At 53.5% G+C, this 16,869-nt stretch overlaps 1 protein-coding gene and 1 long non-coding RNA gene across 5 annotated transcripts; one reads left to right on the top strand and one right to left on the bottom strand.

The window, feature by feature from the left end:
- Positions 1-3,341: 3,341 nt before the first annotated feature.
- On the bottom strand, positions 3,342-16,373 carry CHRM1 (cholinergic receptor muscarinic 1). 4 transcript variants are annotated; one of them, XM_015113701.3, is made up of 2 exons: positions 16,233-16,373; positions 3,342-5,850 (listed from the first exon to the last, which is right to left on the bottom strand). In XM_015113701.3, the coding sequence occupies exon 2, from the start codon at positions 5,770-5,772 to the stop codon at positions 4,390-4,392; it is 1,383 nt and encodes a 460-aa protein (XP_014969187.1). In that variant the 5' UTR covers positions 5,773-5,850; positions 16,233-16,373; the 3' UTR covers positions 3,342-4,389.
- LOC144334178 (uncharacterized) lies at positions 4,079-13,384 on the top strand. Its single transcript, XR_013403683.1, has 3 exons — positions 4,079-4,287; positions 5,275-5,517; positions 12,951-13,384. It is a non-coding gene; the product is annotated as an uncharacterized LOC144334178 (long non-coding RNA).
- Positions 16,374-16,869: the final 496 nt, after the last annotated feature.

Here is a 16,869-nt window from a genome sequence, read left to right as displayed (position 1 = left end):
TAGAGGCAGTCGGGATGCAGAAAACTGGATGAATTTGGGAACTATTCAGGAGATAGGCTGAGCACAGGGAGTAAAAGAGAGGAGTCTGGGATGACTCCCAGCTTTCTGGTTTGAGCAACTGTGTGAATGGTGGTGCTAGCCAGGCCAAGAATATCAAGAGAGAAAGTGAAACTCAAGGGCAGGGGAAGGACAGGGGCTCACAGTGAAGAGTGAGAACCGTTTTCAGGCCCATTTTGTGTGACAGTCTGATTTGTGGGGTTATCCAGTTTGTGTGTGTTACCAAAGATGCTAACAACAACGATGTCAGAAGCAATAACCTCAAGCCCCCTCAAGCCCGTTAGAGCGTGAGGCTGGTGTAGGGCACCTGGGCATTCAGAAGACTTTCGTGCTCTAAAGGTGAGCGGGTACTTGTCTAAATTTCCAGTTGGGTCAGCATGAGTCCTGTGAAATCCCAGCCAGTGTCCTAAGAATAAAACCAAGGATTCCAGAGGCCTGGGGCCATGGGGGATTAGGAGAAGATGGAGCTGTTCCTAGACACCAAGCCCCCTACCTTCTATCTCCTTGTTGGTGAATTTGGTATACTGGCCAGAGAGGTAGGGCCTGTCTCTGCAAGTTTATAGTGGTATCCAAGGAAGCTGATTCTTCTGGGGTCTGATGTACCTGCTGAGACTTGGGGGCAGGGACTGGGGTGGCCAAAACCACCTACTCCATCTTGTCCTGTGGTCTTGTTATCTGAGGAGCAGGCCCAGGCGGGTTCCAAGAGCCGTGTTTTGGCAGAGCTACTCCTGTGATTGCCAGCAGATGGCGCTAAAGCAATACGGTGGGAGTGGAAGGAAGGTGGCGCAGAAGGAGAGAGGATCCTAACTTCTCAGGGCTGGAGAAGGGGTCGGTAGCGGTGGGGGGAAGACAGCATTCACAAAACCGCTTCATTCTTTCCCTATTTCCAGCTCAGGCGCGTAGTCGCCCTTGTTTCTGGGGCCAAGAAGGACTCTCAGAACGGGGTAGTGGTGGAGTGTTTGGGGTGGACTGTTGCCATGTCCAGCCACCCTCTCTTTGGGCTTATCCCGTTTCCCCAATTCTGTGGCAGCTGGGCCTGCGGGAATCTTGCTTCAGAGGACTGAGGGCACAGACCCCATCTCTGGGAAGCCTTCCTGGAATGCACACACCCTCTCCCGCTGAAACTTGTTCCCCCAAACTCCTTTAACCAAGCCATGACGGGGCTTAAGTTTCTTCTCCTTGGACTGGGGGCATGGGCTTTTCAAAGCTCAGGCTGGAGGTGTAGGGTCAGAGCTGGGTCTGAAACTAGTCCTGGTTTCTGGCATTTACCGGCTAGCAGCCCTGTCCCGTGGTAACACTGATCATAGAGCCATTGAGGGCATTTCCCTCCAGTCTTTCTCATCCTCCGAACTCTTCTGCAAAGGGCTTGTTTCCATTTCAGAGATGAAGACATTGAGAAGAGACATGTCTAAGGTTGTTCAGTGAGGGACATGGCAGGTCAGACCTGCATCTGGGACAAGGGACAAGTGTGAACTGCTAGCCCCATTCCTGATGTGAATACCAGATTTGACCCCCTCCTCTTCTGGTCTTCAGTAGAGACCAGGTTAATCTGACCCCAAAGTTCCTGTTCTCCCAGCACTGCTCAGCTTGCTCAGTCCCTCTGCCTCCCAGGACCTCAGTTTCAACACCTTTAACACGGGGCAGGACATTCAACCTTAAAGGGGCCTTAGGGCTGTGAGGGAGCAGTGGTAAGGGAGAGGCCCTCTTATGATCTTGAACTCACAACCCAGTAAGCTGTGCTGGTGGGAAGGGGATATGGGGTTTGGATCCTAGGGTCATTCTCACAGTGCTGTAGTTCTTGGCTAGCCTATCCTGTTTAGATCTTCACTGGATACCATTTCCCATCGTGTTGGAAGCTTTCTTCCAAAGGCTCCTGGGAGTCCCAACAGCTACAAGTGGGCTGAATCCCCACTCCTCCCTCTGCAACGGCTTAGCTCCACCCAGGCCTCATCCCTCTGGGCCAACGATTCTCAAACTTTACCCTGCATCACAACACCTAGAGGGCTTGTTAAAAACAGGTGGTGGGTTCCACAGAGTTTCTGATTTAGTGAATCTAGGGGGACCCTGAGAATTCTCATAGCTAACAAGTTCCCAGGTGATACTGAGGCTACTGATCAGAACCACTGTGAAATGAAAGATTGACTCAGCAGGTCTGGATGATCCGAACCCTGCACATTTGCACATTTCAAAGAAAGGTTTGGCCTTGCCTGGCTCCTGGAAGATAACACTAAACCCTTGGAATATCCTGCCTGGTAAGTGTTTTTGCTTACCTTTGCTCCTTGGGCCACATGGTATCAGTTTAACTTCTGGAAGGGCTGGAGACTAAGTAAGGTCAGCCATGTGGGTGGTCAACCATGCTTACATGACCAGCCTCCAGTAAGAACACTGGACACCAAAGCTCTGCTGAGCTTTCTTGGTTGGCAGTACTTCATTTTGTTGTCATACATCATTGCTTGGAAGACTGGGCACAGTCTGCACGACTCCACTGGGAGAGGACAGCTGGAAGTTTGTATCTGGTCTCTCCTCGTCTCTGCTCTGTGCACCTTTTGCTGTTGCTGTTTTATGCTCTGTGTTCTTTCACTGTAATAAACTGTGAGGATAATAGCTTTGCTGAGTTCTATGCATCGTTCTAGCAAATCACTGAACCCAGTGACGGTCTTGGAAACCACTACTCCAGACTATGGGATTAACCTCTCTAGAATTCCTTTGCGTTGGGCTTTGGGGACCCTTCACCAAAGAAGTGCCTTATACCCTGACCCTTCACCAAAGAAGTGCCTTATAACATGAGGGTCATCCTCATGGAGTGTTTTGGCCCAAATACTTTAGGCCTCTCATCTACTCACGGAAGAGTCCAGAGGTCAGGAGGCTATGAATTGCCTGGAAGTCTGGGTGTTGCTTTGTGGGGTAACCCTGAACAATCCTCCTGGATCTCTGGGCCTTATCTCCTCATGTGTAAGTGGGGGTTTGGAAGAGTTCTGTTCTCCCTGGGTATGGCAGAGCCAATAGAGAATATGCAGGGATGTGGGCCGGGGTGGTTTATTTCACCTAGCTGCCTCACTTTCAGAGGTCAAGTCTGCCTTTTATAGCCCCACTCACCTGAGCCAGGGACTCTGTGGTGCCGGGGTCTCCCAGGCTTTAGTAGATCCAACCATGCAGTGCTGTCCCTCCTAGAACCACTTTCAGGGCCACGGCCCACATTCCAAAGTACTTGGGCCCTCCCTGCCCCATCCAGCCCTGGCCTGAGACCAAGGCCTTGAGCCAACACAGGGAGGAAGGCACCTTAGTGCCCGCTGGTTATGTGGCTTTATTCACAGACTCAGCACTTGCTGAGGATGAAGGAAAGAACATTTGGGGCCAGGCTGGGCCTGGAGATCCGGGTGGCTGGGAGGCCATGCACGGGTTGGATTGGGGAGCTCACAGGAGAGAACCTGCTGGCTGGGCCAGGCCTGTGTGGGGCAGGCAGCATGCGGGAGGCCTGGCTACATCTGCATGGAGCAGATCCTCCAGGTGGTGGCTGTGAGCCAGGAGGGAGGGACTGAGGCTTCTCTGGGGCAGGGGTATGGATGTGGGGCTGGAGAGCAGACACACTTGACTCCCGCTCCCAGGAAAATGATACTGTAAGACAGTCGGCACACCTGGCTCCCGGCCCTGTTGCTGCCTTGGGACTTGATGTGTGACTAGCCAAGCCGGACCCCTCCAGTGTCATTATCTTCTTGATGTTTGGACATTTGCCTTGGAGTTGACCCACCTAGGGACCCTCTGGGGACATGTCGGGGGTCTGGACAATCCTGGAGAGTATGCCTAGGGCCCAGGTGGTCGGGCTCTGCCTATGAAGTGAGGGGATCCCCAGGTCGGGTTCCCCAGCTCCCTGTAGTCAGGCTTTTCTCCCAGTGGCCGGTTCAGTTCCTGACTGTGCCCCCCACGGCGCACCATCTCACACCACAATCCGGGCGGGCGGCCGCTGGGCCAAGGAATACTTAATGTTAAGCCTTCTTTCTCCTGGCCCGCCCTGCTGGCTCCTGACTTCCTGCCTAAAGGCAAACAAGGAGTCCAAAGCCCGGATCCTCCTCCCGGGCCTTCTTCCTGGTGAAGAGCCCATTCTCACTCAGCAGGGAACAGAAAAACCAGTTCCCCAGGTTTCCCTCCCTGCCTGGGAATAGCGAAGTCTGGAAAGTTGGCAGGGTCTCTCTGGGCTGCCCAGGAAGGTGACCCAGGGGCCTGGGAAGCCAGGTGAGGCCTGAGCAGGGCCCTGGGGCTGAGGATGCAGCCCCTGCCCACTTCCCACCGGCCTCTCCTGGGGACTGGGGTAGAGGGATGCAGGAGAGGGGACCATCAGCATTGGCGGGACGGGGTGCGGTGCACGGAGCCAGGGCGCTTGGGGATCTTGCGCCAGCGTCTCTTGTCCCAGCGGCAAAGCAGCAGCAGGCGAAAGGTGTCCCGGAAGGCTTTGTTGCAGAGCGCATAGCACATGGGGTTGATGGTGCTGTTGACGTAGCACAGCCAGTAGCCCAGCTCCCACAGGGTCTCGGGAACACAGTCCTTGCAGAAGGTGGACACCAGCACCATGATGTTGTACGGTGTCCAGGTGAGGATGAAGGCCAGGAGGATGGCACTCAGGGTCCGAGCCGCCTTCTTCTCCTTGACCAGTGAGAAGGTCTTCCGCTTGGCCAGCTGCTCCTTCCCACGGGGCTTCTGGCCCTTGCCAGCTCGATCACGCCCTTTCTTAGTCGGCCTCTTCACTGTATTTGGGGAGCTCCGGGGGGGCTGCTTGGTGGGAGCCTGTGCCTCAGGGTCCACCATTGGCATCTTGATCACCACTTCGGAGCCAGGCTCCTCTCCCTCAGAGGATGTGAGGGACTCCATGGAGCCTTCATCCTCTTCCTCGTCTTCCTTCCAGCTGTAGGCCTGCAGCAGCCTGGGGGCCCGGCAGCAGCGACAGCAACGGCCTGGAGGAGTCTCTGGTGAACCCTCAGCCCCTGGCTGAGACCTCTCTGAGCTGCTGCTGCTGCCACCCCCTTTGCCTGGCGTCTCGGAGCCCTGAAGGGCTGCCAGCTCCCGTGCTCGGTTCTCTGTCTCCCGGTAGATGCGCCAGTAGAGCGTGCACATGACTGTGACAGGGAGGTAGAAGGCAGCCATGGCTGTGCCAAAGGTGATGATGGGCTGGGAGAGGAACTGGATGTAGCACTGCCCAGCCAGCACTGTCCGCTCCCCTACCAGGTACTGCCAGAAGAGGATGGCTGGGGCCCAGAGGACAAAGGAAACCAGCCAGGCCAGGCCGATCATCAGGGCTGCCCGGCGGGGTGTGCGCTTGGCGCGGTAGCTCAGGGGCCGAGTCACGGAGAAGTAGCGGTCAAAACTGATGAGCAGCAGATTCATGACGGAAGCATTGCTGGCCACATAGTCCAGGGCCAGCCAGAGGTCGCAAGCCAGTGTGCCCAGAGCCCAGTGGCCCATGAGCAGGTACGTGGTATAGAGGTTCATGGAGAAGGTACCGATGATGAGGTCAGCACAGGCCAGGCTCAGCAGGAAGTAGTTATTGACTGTCTTGAGCTCCGTGTTGACCTTGAAGGAGATGAGTACCAGCAGGTTGCCTGTCACTGTGGCTAGCGACAGGAGGCCCGTGGTGATCCCAATGAAGGCCACTTGCCAGGGACCCTTTCCTGGTGCCAGGACGGTGATGTTGGGGCTGACAGCAGGTGGGGCTGAGGTGTTCATGGTGGCTAGGTGGGGCTGGGGTTGGAGAGCCCCTTCCTCCAGGCACGCTACAGGGCTTCCTCAGAGGAAAGTCATCACCTGAAAAGAGAGGACGTGGGCTTTGGTTGGGCCACTGGACTTCTCTGATAGCCCTTATTGGAAGATGCTGGGGATGTAATTCCTGCCCTTGCAGAGCTTCAGAGCAGATAGCATCGCCCTCCCTTACTGATGCCCACTCATGGTCATTTATCATGCACTTTCCCAGCCATAAGTGGATTTGCCAGCAGTGTGGAGTGGCTTTGGGATCCAGGGATTTGAATCTTCATTCCAGTTTTACCATTCAGACTCTGGGCCTCGATTTTCTCACTGGGAAATTACCGCAAATTCCTGTCTTACATAACTCGGGTGGCAGGAGTTGGGAAACTCACTTTGTGTACAGTTCTGCCAAATTCTCCAAGCATTTCACTCAACTTTATTAAAGCCCTCACTTACTGAGTAGTCACTGCATGCCAGACACAGTGCTAGCCACCTAAACGAATTATCTAATTTAACTGTTGTACGTCTCTAGGAGAAAGGGCTCTTATTACGCCCATCTCGCTGTGAGGCAACTGTGGCTCTGAGCAGCTGCAAGGCTTGGCCGTGGTGACAGAGATAGTATGATAGAACCCGCAAGAACAGAAATGTGTCCTAAAAGAGGAAAAAAAGCAAAGAACCCATTCTCACCCTCCCTGGGTATGTGGTACTCTAGTGGGATTCTTCTACTAATAAGGAGAGATGGGAAGAAAAGGGAGCTCCTGAGAAGATCAACAGAGATGGGAACAGAAGGGCCTTAGGGGTGTGTGCCTGTGTATATTTTTTTCTGCACGTTTTTCTGTGCATGTGGGTTTACATATGTATGTAGTGGGTGGTTTTGGGGGCTGAATTGAATTCTCTATGAGGGCAGCAGGGAAAATTGTGCCGGACTCAGACACTCACTTGGCAGTAAGAAGGTCTGGGGCAGGCCGGCATGGTGGCTCACGCCTGTAATCCCAGCACTTTGGGAGGCCAAGGCAGCCAGATCATGAGGTCAGGAGATCGAGACCATCCTGGCTCACATGGTGAAACCCCGTCTCTACTAAAAATGCAAAAAATTAGCCGGGCACGGTGGCGGGTGTCTGTAGTCCCAGCTACTCGGGAGGCTGAGGCAGGAGAATTGCTTGAACCCAGGAGGCGGAGGTTGCAGTGAGTCGAGATTGCGCCACTGCACTCCAGCCTGGGCAACAGAACGAGACTCCATCTCAGAAAAAAAAAACAACAACAAAAAACCACCACCACCAACAATAAAAGAAGGTCTGGGGCAGAAGCAGGAAGCAGGAATGAGGGCCTCAGCTCCTAGCTCAGGGGGGTCTGGTCCCATATGGGGTGTGGGAGGCTTCCCTCCCTCTCCTGGCTCTGTTCCTGGGCCCCAGCTAAGTGGGGGGAAGCAAGGGGAATGGGAAGATCCCCCAGACTTTTCTTGGATCTGGAATCTGGTCCAGGTACTAAGGCTGGGTAAAGAGAAAGGCCACGGCCCTTAACAACCTGCTGGCTGGGCGGGAGGCCCCCACAGCCACAGTGAAGCCAGATGGAAGGGTGAGGGTCCAGGCAGCTCAGCCAGGGGCTTTGCGGCCATGTGATTTGGTGGGTCCCTTCCTGTTCTGCCTCAGGTGTCCATCTGTCCATTGAAGAGATTGATGGTCCCCTGACCCTCAGCTGTGACTTTCAGGGGCTATACTGTTGGGAAAATTCCAAGGGAGAGATGTTGGGCAAGGGTCCACTGAGCCTCAGTGTTCCTTGGGCACCTGGCTTGTGACAGGCTGCTGTGATAGGTGACCTGGGTGGTTTGTGGCTGAGGGCATCTCCATGGCTTGCCGTGAACCCTCAGTGTGCGCAAGTCACTTTCAGCGTGGCGAGTTCAGTGGGGGACAGAATGAGCAAGGACTGTGGCTGGCAGTGTGTGCTTGTGTGTCTGGGACAGTTTGCACATGAGGGGGCATGTGCAACCTGGACTCCGGAGCCAGACTGTCTGGATTTGAATCCAGTCTATCTTGTTCACTGGATGTGTGATTATTGCTAGTGATATAACTTCCATATGCCTAGGTTTCCTCAGTTGAAAAATGGGATTAATACCCATTAGCAAGACCATTGCCTCTTTTCAGGTGATAAGGATTAAATGAATCAATGCATGTAAAGTGCTTAGAATGGCCCTGGCACATGGCACACAGTAGGTCTCCTTTAATTCTCAGGATATGTAGTGATGAGGGTGCTAGGCTGCCTAGAAAGATCTACTTCTTCTTTTTTTTTTTTTTTTTTGAGACAGAGTCTTGCTCTGTCGCCCAGGCTGGGGTGCAGTGGCCGGATCTCAGCTCACTGCAAGCTCCGCCTCCCGGGTTTAGACCATTCTCCTGCCTCAGCCTCCCGAGTAGCTGGGACTACAGGCGCCCGCCACCTCGCCCGGCTAGTTTTTTGTATTTTTTAGTAGAGACGGGGTTTCACCGTGTTAGCCAGGATGGTCTTGATCTCCTGACCTCGTGATCCACCCGTCTCGGCCTCCCAAAGTGCTGGGATTACAGGCTTGAGCCACCGCGCCCGGCCAAGATCTACTTCTTGACCGGGCGTGGTGGCTGATGCCTGTAATCCCGGCACTTTGGGAGGCTGAGGCGGGTGGATCACCTGAGGTCGGGAGTTCGATACCAGCCTGGCCAACATAGTGAAACTCTGTCCCTACTAAAAATACAAAATTAGCCAGGCATGGTGGTACATGGCTGTAATCCCAGCTACTCTGGAAACTCAGGCAGGAGAATCGCTTGAACCTAGGACGCGGAGGTTGCGGTGAGCCAAGATTGTGCCGTTGCACTCCAGCCTGGGCAACAAGAGTGAAACTCCGTCTCAAAAAAAAAAAAAAAAAAAAGAAATGTCTGATACGATGACAACAGCAACTAGTAATAATAACGCTCATTGTTGTTATTGAGTGCCCCTTGAGTGCCAGTTGCTGCTAAACGGTTTATATGCATAATCTCATTTAATCTTTTTTTTTTTCTCTCTCTCTCTCTGTTTTTTTTTTTTTTCTTTTTTTTGAGATGGAGTCTCGCTCTGTCACCCAGGCTGGAGTGCAGTGGCACAATCTTGGCTCACTGCAAGCTCCACCTCCCGGGTTCACGCCATTCTCCTGCCTCAGCCTCCCGAGTAGCTGGGACTACAGATGCCCGCCACCGCGCCCGGCTAATGTTTTGTATATTTAGTAGAGACAGGGTTTCACCGTGTTAGCCAGGATGGTCTCGATCTCCTGACCTTGTGATCTGCCCACCTTGGCCTCCTAAAGTGCTGGGATTACAGGCGTGAGCCACTGCACCCAGCCAATCTCATTTAATCTTAACAGGAGCCTATGATCAAGGGATTGCTGTTGTCTCCATTTTTTTTTTTTTTTTTTTTGAGATGGAGTCTCACTCTGTCACACAGGCTGGAGTGCAGTGGTGCGATCTCGGCTCACTTCAGCTATTGTCTCCATTTTATAGATAAGGAAGCTGAGGCTGAGAAAAGCAAGAGAATTTGTACGAGATCATGCAAGAAGGTAGGAACTAGGATTTGAGCCCAAGCAGTTTGTTCCAATGAAACTTCATTTACAAGAACTGAAGGCCAGCCTGGGGATCATAGTTTGCTAATTTGAATTCTAAAAATATTACATTAAAATATGATTTGTCTTGATTACTGAGTTTTGCCGTACCCTTTCCCTTAAACAAAGTCAGCCATTGGGCTGGAGGCTGGGATTAGGCTGGTGCTCTCCCCAGTGAGGCCACTGGTAAACACTACCCTTGAGAATTTGAGAATTTGTGCAATTCTCGTCACTGTCATCTTCTGAGCTCAGTGCTCCTTAATGCCCATTGCTCACAGGGAGCAGCTGAGGCCCAGAGAAGAGGGAGTAGAAGGCATTGTCTAGTCCAAGGTCTCCTGGCTCCTAGATTGGGTACTGCCCCCCATGCCATACCCTCCTGGTAGTTTGGATCAGCTGTGTAGCTCTGGGCCCTGGACAAAGACCTGCAAAGGCTGAGTTAGACAAGAGGAAGTCGCCAGCCTGAGAGGCTGCACCCTGCCCTGCTGCAGGCGCCTCTCATCTGCCTGGGCATGGTGCAGCCTTTAAAGCTTGACTCCTTAGGCCTGGCGTGGTGGCTCATGCCTGTAATCCTAGCACTTTGGGAGGTTGAGGCAGACGGATCACGTGAGCTCAGGAGTTCGAGACTAGCCTCAGCAACTTGGTGAAACCCTGTCTCTACTAAAAATATAAAAATCAGCCGGGCACGATGGCAGGTACCTGTGGTCCCAGCTACTTGGGAGGCTGAGGCAGGAGGATCACTTGAGCCCAGGAGGCAGAGGTTGCAGTGAGCCGCGATCATGCCACTGCGCTCCAGCCTGGGTGCCAGAGTGAGACCCCGTCTCAAAAAAAAAAAAGCCTGACTCCTTATACCTCAGCAGGCTAGGACTAGGACTAGGGTAAGGTGAAAATCAGACACTTGCCTCCAATGCACAATGTAAGGGGTGCCCCAAAACTTAGTAATCAAGAAAATATTTTAATGTAATGTTTACAAAAATGGAAGTTTAATGCCAAAAAAATCCAAGATGAACAACATGTTAAATAAAGACAGGGTCTACCCTGTACTTGCATAACCCTTTCTCACTCACCTCACCCTAATCCTGACCTTGGTTCCAATAAAACTTTATTTACAAAAACAGCCAGCCAGCCTGTGGGCTGGAATTTGTTATTTGATTTAAAAAAATATTATTATGATATTATTTCTCTTGATTAGTGAGTATTTTTATGTCTCCTTCTTACATTTTGCTCCGAGGCGAGTGCCTTGCTTGATTCACCCTAGTGCTGGCCTTGTAGTTCCCAGTCTTGGGTTTGAAGCTCGGTGCTGAGCCTTCCTTGCTGTGTGACCATCAGCAACCAGTCAATCTTTCATTCCTCTGCTGCCCTCATCCCCAGCTGTGAGGATGATACCGTTCAGAGTGCCTGGCACTGAAACAGACACTCAGTTAAAAAGTTAAAGCCTTATTGTTATTCTTTTTTTTTTTTTTTTTTTTGAGATGAACTCTTACTCCATCACCCAGGCTGGAGTGCAGTGATATGATTTCAGCTCACTGCAACCTCTGCCTTCTGGATTCAAGCAGTCCTCCTGTCTCAGCCTCCCGAGTAGCTGGGATCATAGGCTCCTGCCACCACACTCAGCTAATTTTTGTATTTTTAGGAGAGGCAGGATTTCACCACGTTGTCCAGGTTGGTCTCAAACTCCTGATGTCAAGTGATCCGCCCGCCTCAGCCTCCCAAAGTGCTGGGATTATAGGCATGAGCCACTGTGCCCAGGCCTGTTGTTATCCTCCACTCCTTCTCCTGATCCAATGCCCAGCTTCTTCCCACCATGCCCCTTCCCCTCCAGACCCCAGGCACGCCTCTGCTCTGGTTCCCAGTTTGCTCATTTGTAATGGAGGAGTTGGACAAGCCTGGTGTCTGGGGAGATTTTACAGAGTACAGAAACCAACATCTCAAGGTGCCGAACAGAAAGAACCCAGGTCCCTGAGGCAAGGCTGAAGGCTCACTTACATTATCTCACTTGGGGCTGGAAATGACATCAACTCAGGGTGGGAACACGGTGCTCATCGCAAGGCTAGCTATAACTTTGGTGAATTAAAAAATGCTTTCAGAATAGGGGGCGTGTGAGAAGTAACTCAAGGAGTCCCTGGAGGTGAGGACCTCTCTTAGAGGGGTCCTTGGAGGTGAAGAAGCCGGCAGTCCCTTGCCTTGATGTCTGGAAATCCCTTCCAAATCTTCCATTGTAATAGTCATATTGCTAACCACCATAATTAATGCCTCCTGGATGGTAGGTACTTAATATATATTCTTTCCCTTAACCACAGGACACCTCAGTGACATCCCATGGGGTGCTCTATCTTTATATTATGGATAAGGGCATTGAGGCTCAGGGTGCAAAGTTGATTTCTGCTGGTCCCACAGAAGTGGTGGAGGTGGGATTCTGACCCACACCTGTGGGCTCCAACCCTGTGTCCTTTCCGCCTCGGCAAAACCCCTCTGCCCCACCTATGCCGGATGAGGGCTAAGGCCTCTCTCCTGGGACAGGTGGCAGGAAGAGAAGTCACCAGAGGTTTCAGAGAATTGGAACCTGATTCTTGCCACCATCTAGATCTTCTGCCCCCTATGATGCAGCCCAAGAACAGACCCATCAATGAATGACTGCCTTTCCTCTGTATCAGAAGCAGAGGTCCTCACCCCCAGCCCTCTCTTGGACAGAGAAAGGGCTCAGGAGAAGGTTCCTGGAGATGTGCTCTAGTCCCTTCTGTGTGACCTTGTCCAAGTCTCCTTAACTGTCGATGTGGGGCGGTCTTCTACCTGTCCAAGGCTCCTGTGGGATCAGTGAGACGGTGACTGTGAAAGAACCTGGTTTCCCATGATTGTGGCAGATTCCCCTGGGGAGACCAGCCCTAGGCTGAGGGTTAGGGTGCGGGGTTCAGTGGTAGCTCTAGAATCTCTAAAAAGGAGGGACTCAGGTCAGCCAGCTGGTTGAAAAGGGGGCTTGAAGCTGCATTTGCAGGTCACGTCCTGTGAAGGCATCCATGGGGGCTGGGGCTCACGTATGCAGTGAGTTTGTCAATGGGGATTGTAGTGGGCAGCAGGAAGACCCCTGAGGCAGTCCTTGGCACTGCCTCTGCCTAGCTGCAAGCTCTTGTCTTGCTATGTGACCTTGGGTAAAAGACCGTCCTGAGCTGGTGGCCCTTCGGTGGGATGGGGTGAACTCCTAGGATGAGTGTTTGTGTGTGAGGGTATATGCATTGGTGAGCAGGCTGGGAATGGTGGAGGTGGGCCCATAGCTTTGTGTGATGGGTAGGGACTCATCCTCAGAGGGTGTTTCGCCTGGAGTTCAGGAAGATAGTGAGAAAGCAGGGATGGGGCTTCTCTCCAGGACTGTGATCTCCTGATGAAAGCTGTTAGAAGCCTTTAATAATATTACTAATACTCCTTACGCATAAATAGCAGCAAAGAAAAATTACTAATATTATAGTAACTGGTATTTACTGGCTGCATACTATATGCCAGACATGGCTTTAAGCATTATATACATAACCATTATAAACTCGATCTACTCTACCTGTTAGAACTCCTCGTGAAGTAGGTCCTGTTATCCCAGTTTGCAAAAGGCCTAACCTGAGGCATTATGACCTGAAGGACCTTACAGCTCATCAGCGATGCAACCAGGATTTGGATCCAGGCCGTCTACCTCCGAGACCAACCTCTCCAAACCTACTCCTGCTCTTGAGAGGTTGCGGGTGTTCGCCAGCCTCCTTGCCCGCCTCAGCTAGCTTACTCAAGCCCTGCTTTGAATCAGTTAACGATGAGCAATTGGTCCTCCTTTCAGAATCTGGCCTCCTTGTGTGCGCGGCAGTGTCTGTCGTATAGCCGTGTGATGTGTGATGACGGCGCTGTGGGAAGAGGGCGGGTCTGCTGAAGCCCTTTAAAGGGCAGGGTAGGGGATGTGTCTGTCTCATTCAGTGCTTTATCCCAGGGCTTGGCACATAGTAGTTGCTCAGTAAATACCTGTGGAATAAATGTACGCATGTGTACTCAACTTCAGACCCTGGAGCCTGAAGGTGAGCCTGTGGGGGTCAGGACCAGGTCCAGAGCATGGTCCAGAGGTCCCTCTTCTCCCTCGAGCTCCCACATCTCATCTGCTAGGTCCTTGCACCCCTGAGTGAGGCCCTGCCTGGCTGGAGAGCATAGGAGAAAAATAGCCAAGAGCATCCTTGTCTGTAAAATGGACCAAGGAAACTCTGCCTCACTCGGCTGCAGGGAAGCTAAGTGAGGTGACAGGACAGACACGGACGTGCCAAGGCATTTGTCACTGGGGAAAGGAAAATGTTAGCCTGGGCTCAAAGGGTTAAGCGATGAGGTCAGAGCCTTTATTACAGCAGGCCAGACTGTTGACTGCCAGCGCCCAGGACCAATCCCTAGGGGCTGGCTTGTGAGAGGAACTGGGAGGGGAGAGAACCACTGGGGGAGGCAGGGAAAGAGAAATGGGGAGAGGGATTCCTGAACACCAGGCTTTTCTGAACTTACCACTAGCCACGGAGTACGGAAGGGGAGGGAGAGAATGAGGGATGCTGGGGAAGAGATTTAGGAGGGAGGAGCGGAGCCATCTTGTGATTTTGGGCCTGGAAGCTGGTAGAGTCCTGGTTAGGGAGAGGGGATAATATTGGGGAGTGGAAGGTATGTGGAGGGGGCTGTGGGGTTGGGCACCTGAGGCCTCACATATGCAATGAGGAGGGCGCTCCTTCTGGCTAGGTCTACTCACTGGTCCCTTCTGCTAGGGCCTGACCCCAGAAGCCAGCCCAGATGGGGCAGCTCTCCCCTCAGGGTTAACTTTTCTTTGACGGCAGCTCTTGACCCATTAAGGTGCACAAAACTTCCACCCCTGATGCCTGGCTTTGGGAATGAGGGAGTAAACAGATAGAATTGATCACATTTTCAAGGCTCAACAGTTGCCATTGGGAGGGCCAACCAGCCTTGTGGAGGGCAGCAGTCATCAGTTAAATGCTACATAAAACCCACCACTTAGCTGGAAGAGGAGCATGAGCCCTAGAATCACTGCCAAATTTGCTCACCCATGATGGATCTTAAGCAGTTGCCTGACTTTGGCCAGACCATGCCAGAGCGTGGGCATGAGCAGCTGGACCCTAGACCTCACTCTGCCAGTGTGGCATCAGAGATGCTGGGTCCCTCATCCTCCTCTCCGCAAGCCCCCTGCTCCTGGCTCCTTGCACTCCTCTCCTCATTTCCTTTCTTCTCTCTCCCTCCCTCCTCCATCCTTGTAGGCATCACCATGGCACCACAGCAGAGCAGAAACCCAGTGCAATTCACCCACCTCTCCCCGCCTGCTGGGAGCCCAAGCTTCTGCGTCTCAGAGCTTACTGCGCCCCCTGCTCTCCCACCCCATCTTCCTGCTCATGGAGGCGGCAGCGCAGTGTTGTGCTGAGGATGCGGAGCCCAAGCCCCAAGTGGATCCCTACATATCTCTTCTCCGACCATGAGCATGTCCCTTTCCCTTTCTCAGCCTCAGTATCTCCATACAATGAAAGCCTCCTTTCTAGGTCTGATATGACCTCTAACCTCTGGTTAGCCCCTTCTTGACACTTTGGACTCCCCATTACACTTCAGAATCCAGTTCTCAGAACTCCAGCCGCCAGCTGTCAGCTGCGAGCCAAGACTCACATCTTCTGCAGCCCATTTCACTACCTCCTTCCTTTTCATATCTCAGCAGTGTTAGTGACTTCAGCTTGCCAGGTGGCTGAGGTCAGAGGGCAGAGAACTCTCATCTGACAGCCCAGTGAACAGCTGATTACCCCAAGAAAGGAGACGTCTGGCCACCGGAGACTGCCCGACTCCTTCTAGCCAGTTGGGCAGAGGTCCTGGGTCAGTCTGGGTGGAGCTGCAGGTGTGTTTTGTGCAAAGAGGTGAACCCGTCTCCACTGGCTCTGTAACCTCTAAGCTGCACATGTCTGGATGATCTAGTGAGAGCTGATGACCCCCTCTCCAGCTGGCCTGCCCAGGAGCTGACAGCTGTACAAGAATCAGAGTTCATGGCCCCTAGCCCATCCCTACATTGTGCAGTCTGCGGGCACTGGGGTGACTACCTGGCATGGGTGCCCATTGGTATCCATGCATTGACTGGATATAGGACTGAGATCCACCCTGCGGGAACCCAAGATATTAGAAATATAAGAAGGGTCCTCTGGGCCCCTGCGCACGTCAGGGCCACGTTCCCTGGCCAGTGTGACCATTCGTGTGCCCGTTTGTCCCCAAAGAGCCCTGGGGCTCTTTGCCTGGTCTGCTGGCTTCTGGCCCGACACCCACCTTGGCTTCCAGCTTCTCTGTCTGGCCAGCAGACTGATTCAGTCCATCTCGGGGGAGCTGAGGTGGACGGGGGTGGTGGGTTTCAGGGTGTCCTGAGGGAGGAGAGGAGGAGGTTCTAGGACTGGCACCCCCATCAAGATGGGGGTCAACCTCCCACAGGATGCTGGTGGCAAGGGCTGCTTCCTGGCCCCTTGCCCTTCCCACTCTGCCCCTAGGGTGCTGGGGGCTCTGCCTCTACCAGGCAGCCTAATCCATTCTGGGCCTCAGGTCCAGTTTCCTGAGGGGGGTCTCCATCTCCTCTGCCAGCTGAAGCCCAGAAAAACATCAGATATATCCACTCAAAGCCAGGAGGCCGAGTGTTTGGAGCAGCCAGTGTTCAATGCTACAGAGCCCCCTTGCCCTCTAGACCCCTGCCTGGCCTCCTCCTATCTCTGGGAGTCCATCCCTATTTCCATCTCATTCTGGTCCCTGCCCTCCCCCGCTCCCCAGTACCCTCCTACCCTCTACCTCAGAGCAGCCCCTCCCAAGCCCTCCCAAACGTACTCACCATGGGGCTGAAGAGGGGTCTGTAGGGTCCTCAGCCCCACTGCCTCCCTGGGGGCCGGCGGCGTCTCCAGGGACCCAAACACCTGGCTCCCGGGGGGAGCTGCGCCCTGTGCTGGCAGCGGGAGAGGCACAGCCAGTGATTGGCATGTCCCACCCCCTGGCACGCCAGCCTTAGGGGGGAGGGAGAAAGAGAAAGAGAGGGAGGGAGGAAAGGGAGAAAACGAAGGGAGGGGAGCTGGAGGGAAGCCTCAGGCAGCGTCTGGGGTTGGACTAGGTTCTGGAGTGTGCCCCCCTCCTTCACCAGGGCACCCAATTTGAGACCCAAGAGGGAGGAGGAAGGACATGAGGAAGGCGAGCCCAGGAAGGCTAAAAGTCCAGGACGGGAGAGAAGGCGGATACAGGGAGACAAACACCCACACCCACTGCACAGACCCAGCGGCACACACACCCTCACAAAGGCACACTGTTTCCTTGGACTCCTTACCCCACCCAACCTTAGAGCCCCCAACCCATGTGCACCATGCCCTAACACACTTGCCCCGGTATTCACATGCCTGCTTCCCTCACACACACGCCCTCCCCCCTGCACATGCCCACGCGCCCACCCACCCAACTACACACCCTGCTCTTCCTCCCTG

The sequence above is a fragment of the Macaca mulatta genome, chromosome 14 (assembly GCF_049350105.2).
Source record: "Macaca mulatta isolate MMU2019108-1 chromosome 14, T2T-MMU8v2.0, whole genome shotgun sequence".
NCBI classification, from domain to species: Eukaryota; Metazoa; Chordata; class Mammalia; order Primates; family Cercopithecidae; genus Macaca; species Macaca mulatta.
Note: the sequence above shows the minus strand (reverse complement) of the source record. Positions and strands in the feature narration are given on the sequence as shown.

Coding starts and splice junctions, on each gene's coding strand:
- CHRM1 (XM_015113701.3), bottom strand. CDS start 5,772: ATGAACACCTCAGCCCCACCTGCTGTCAGCCCCAACATCACCGTCCTG.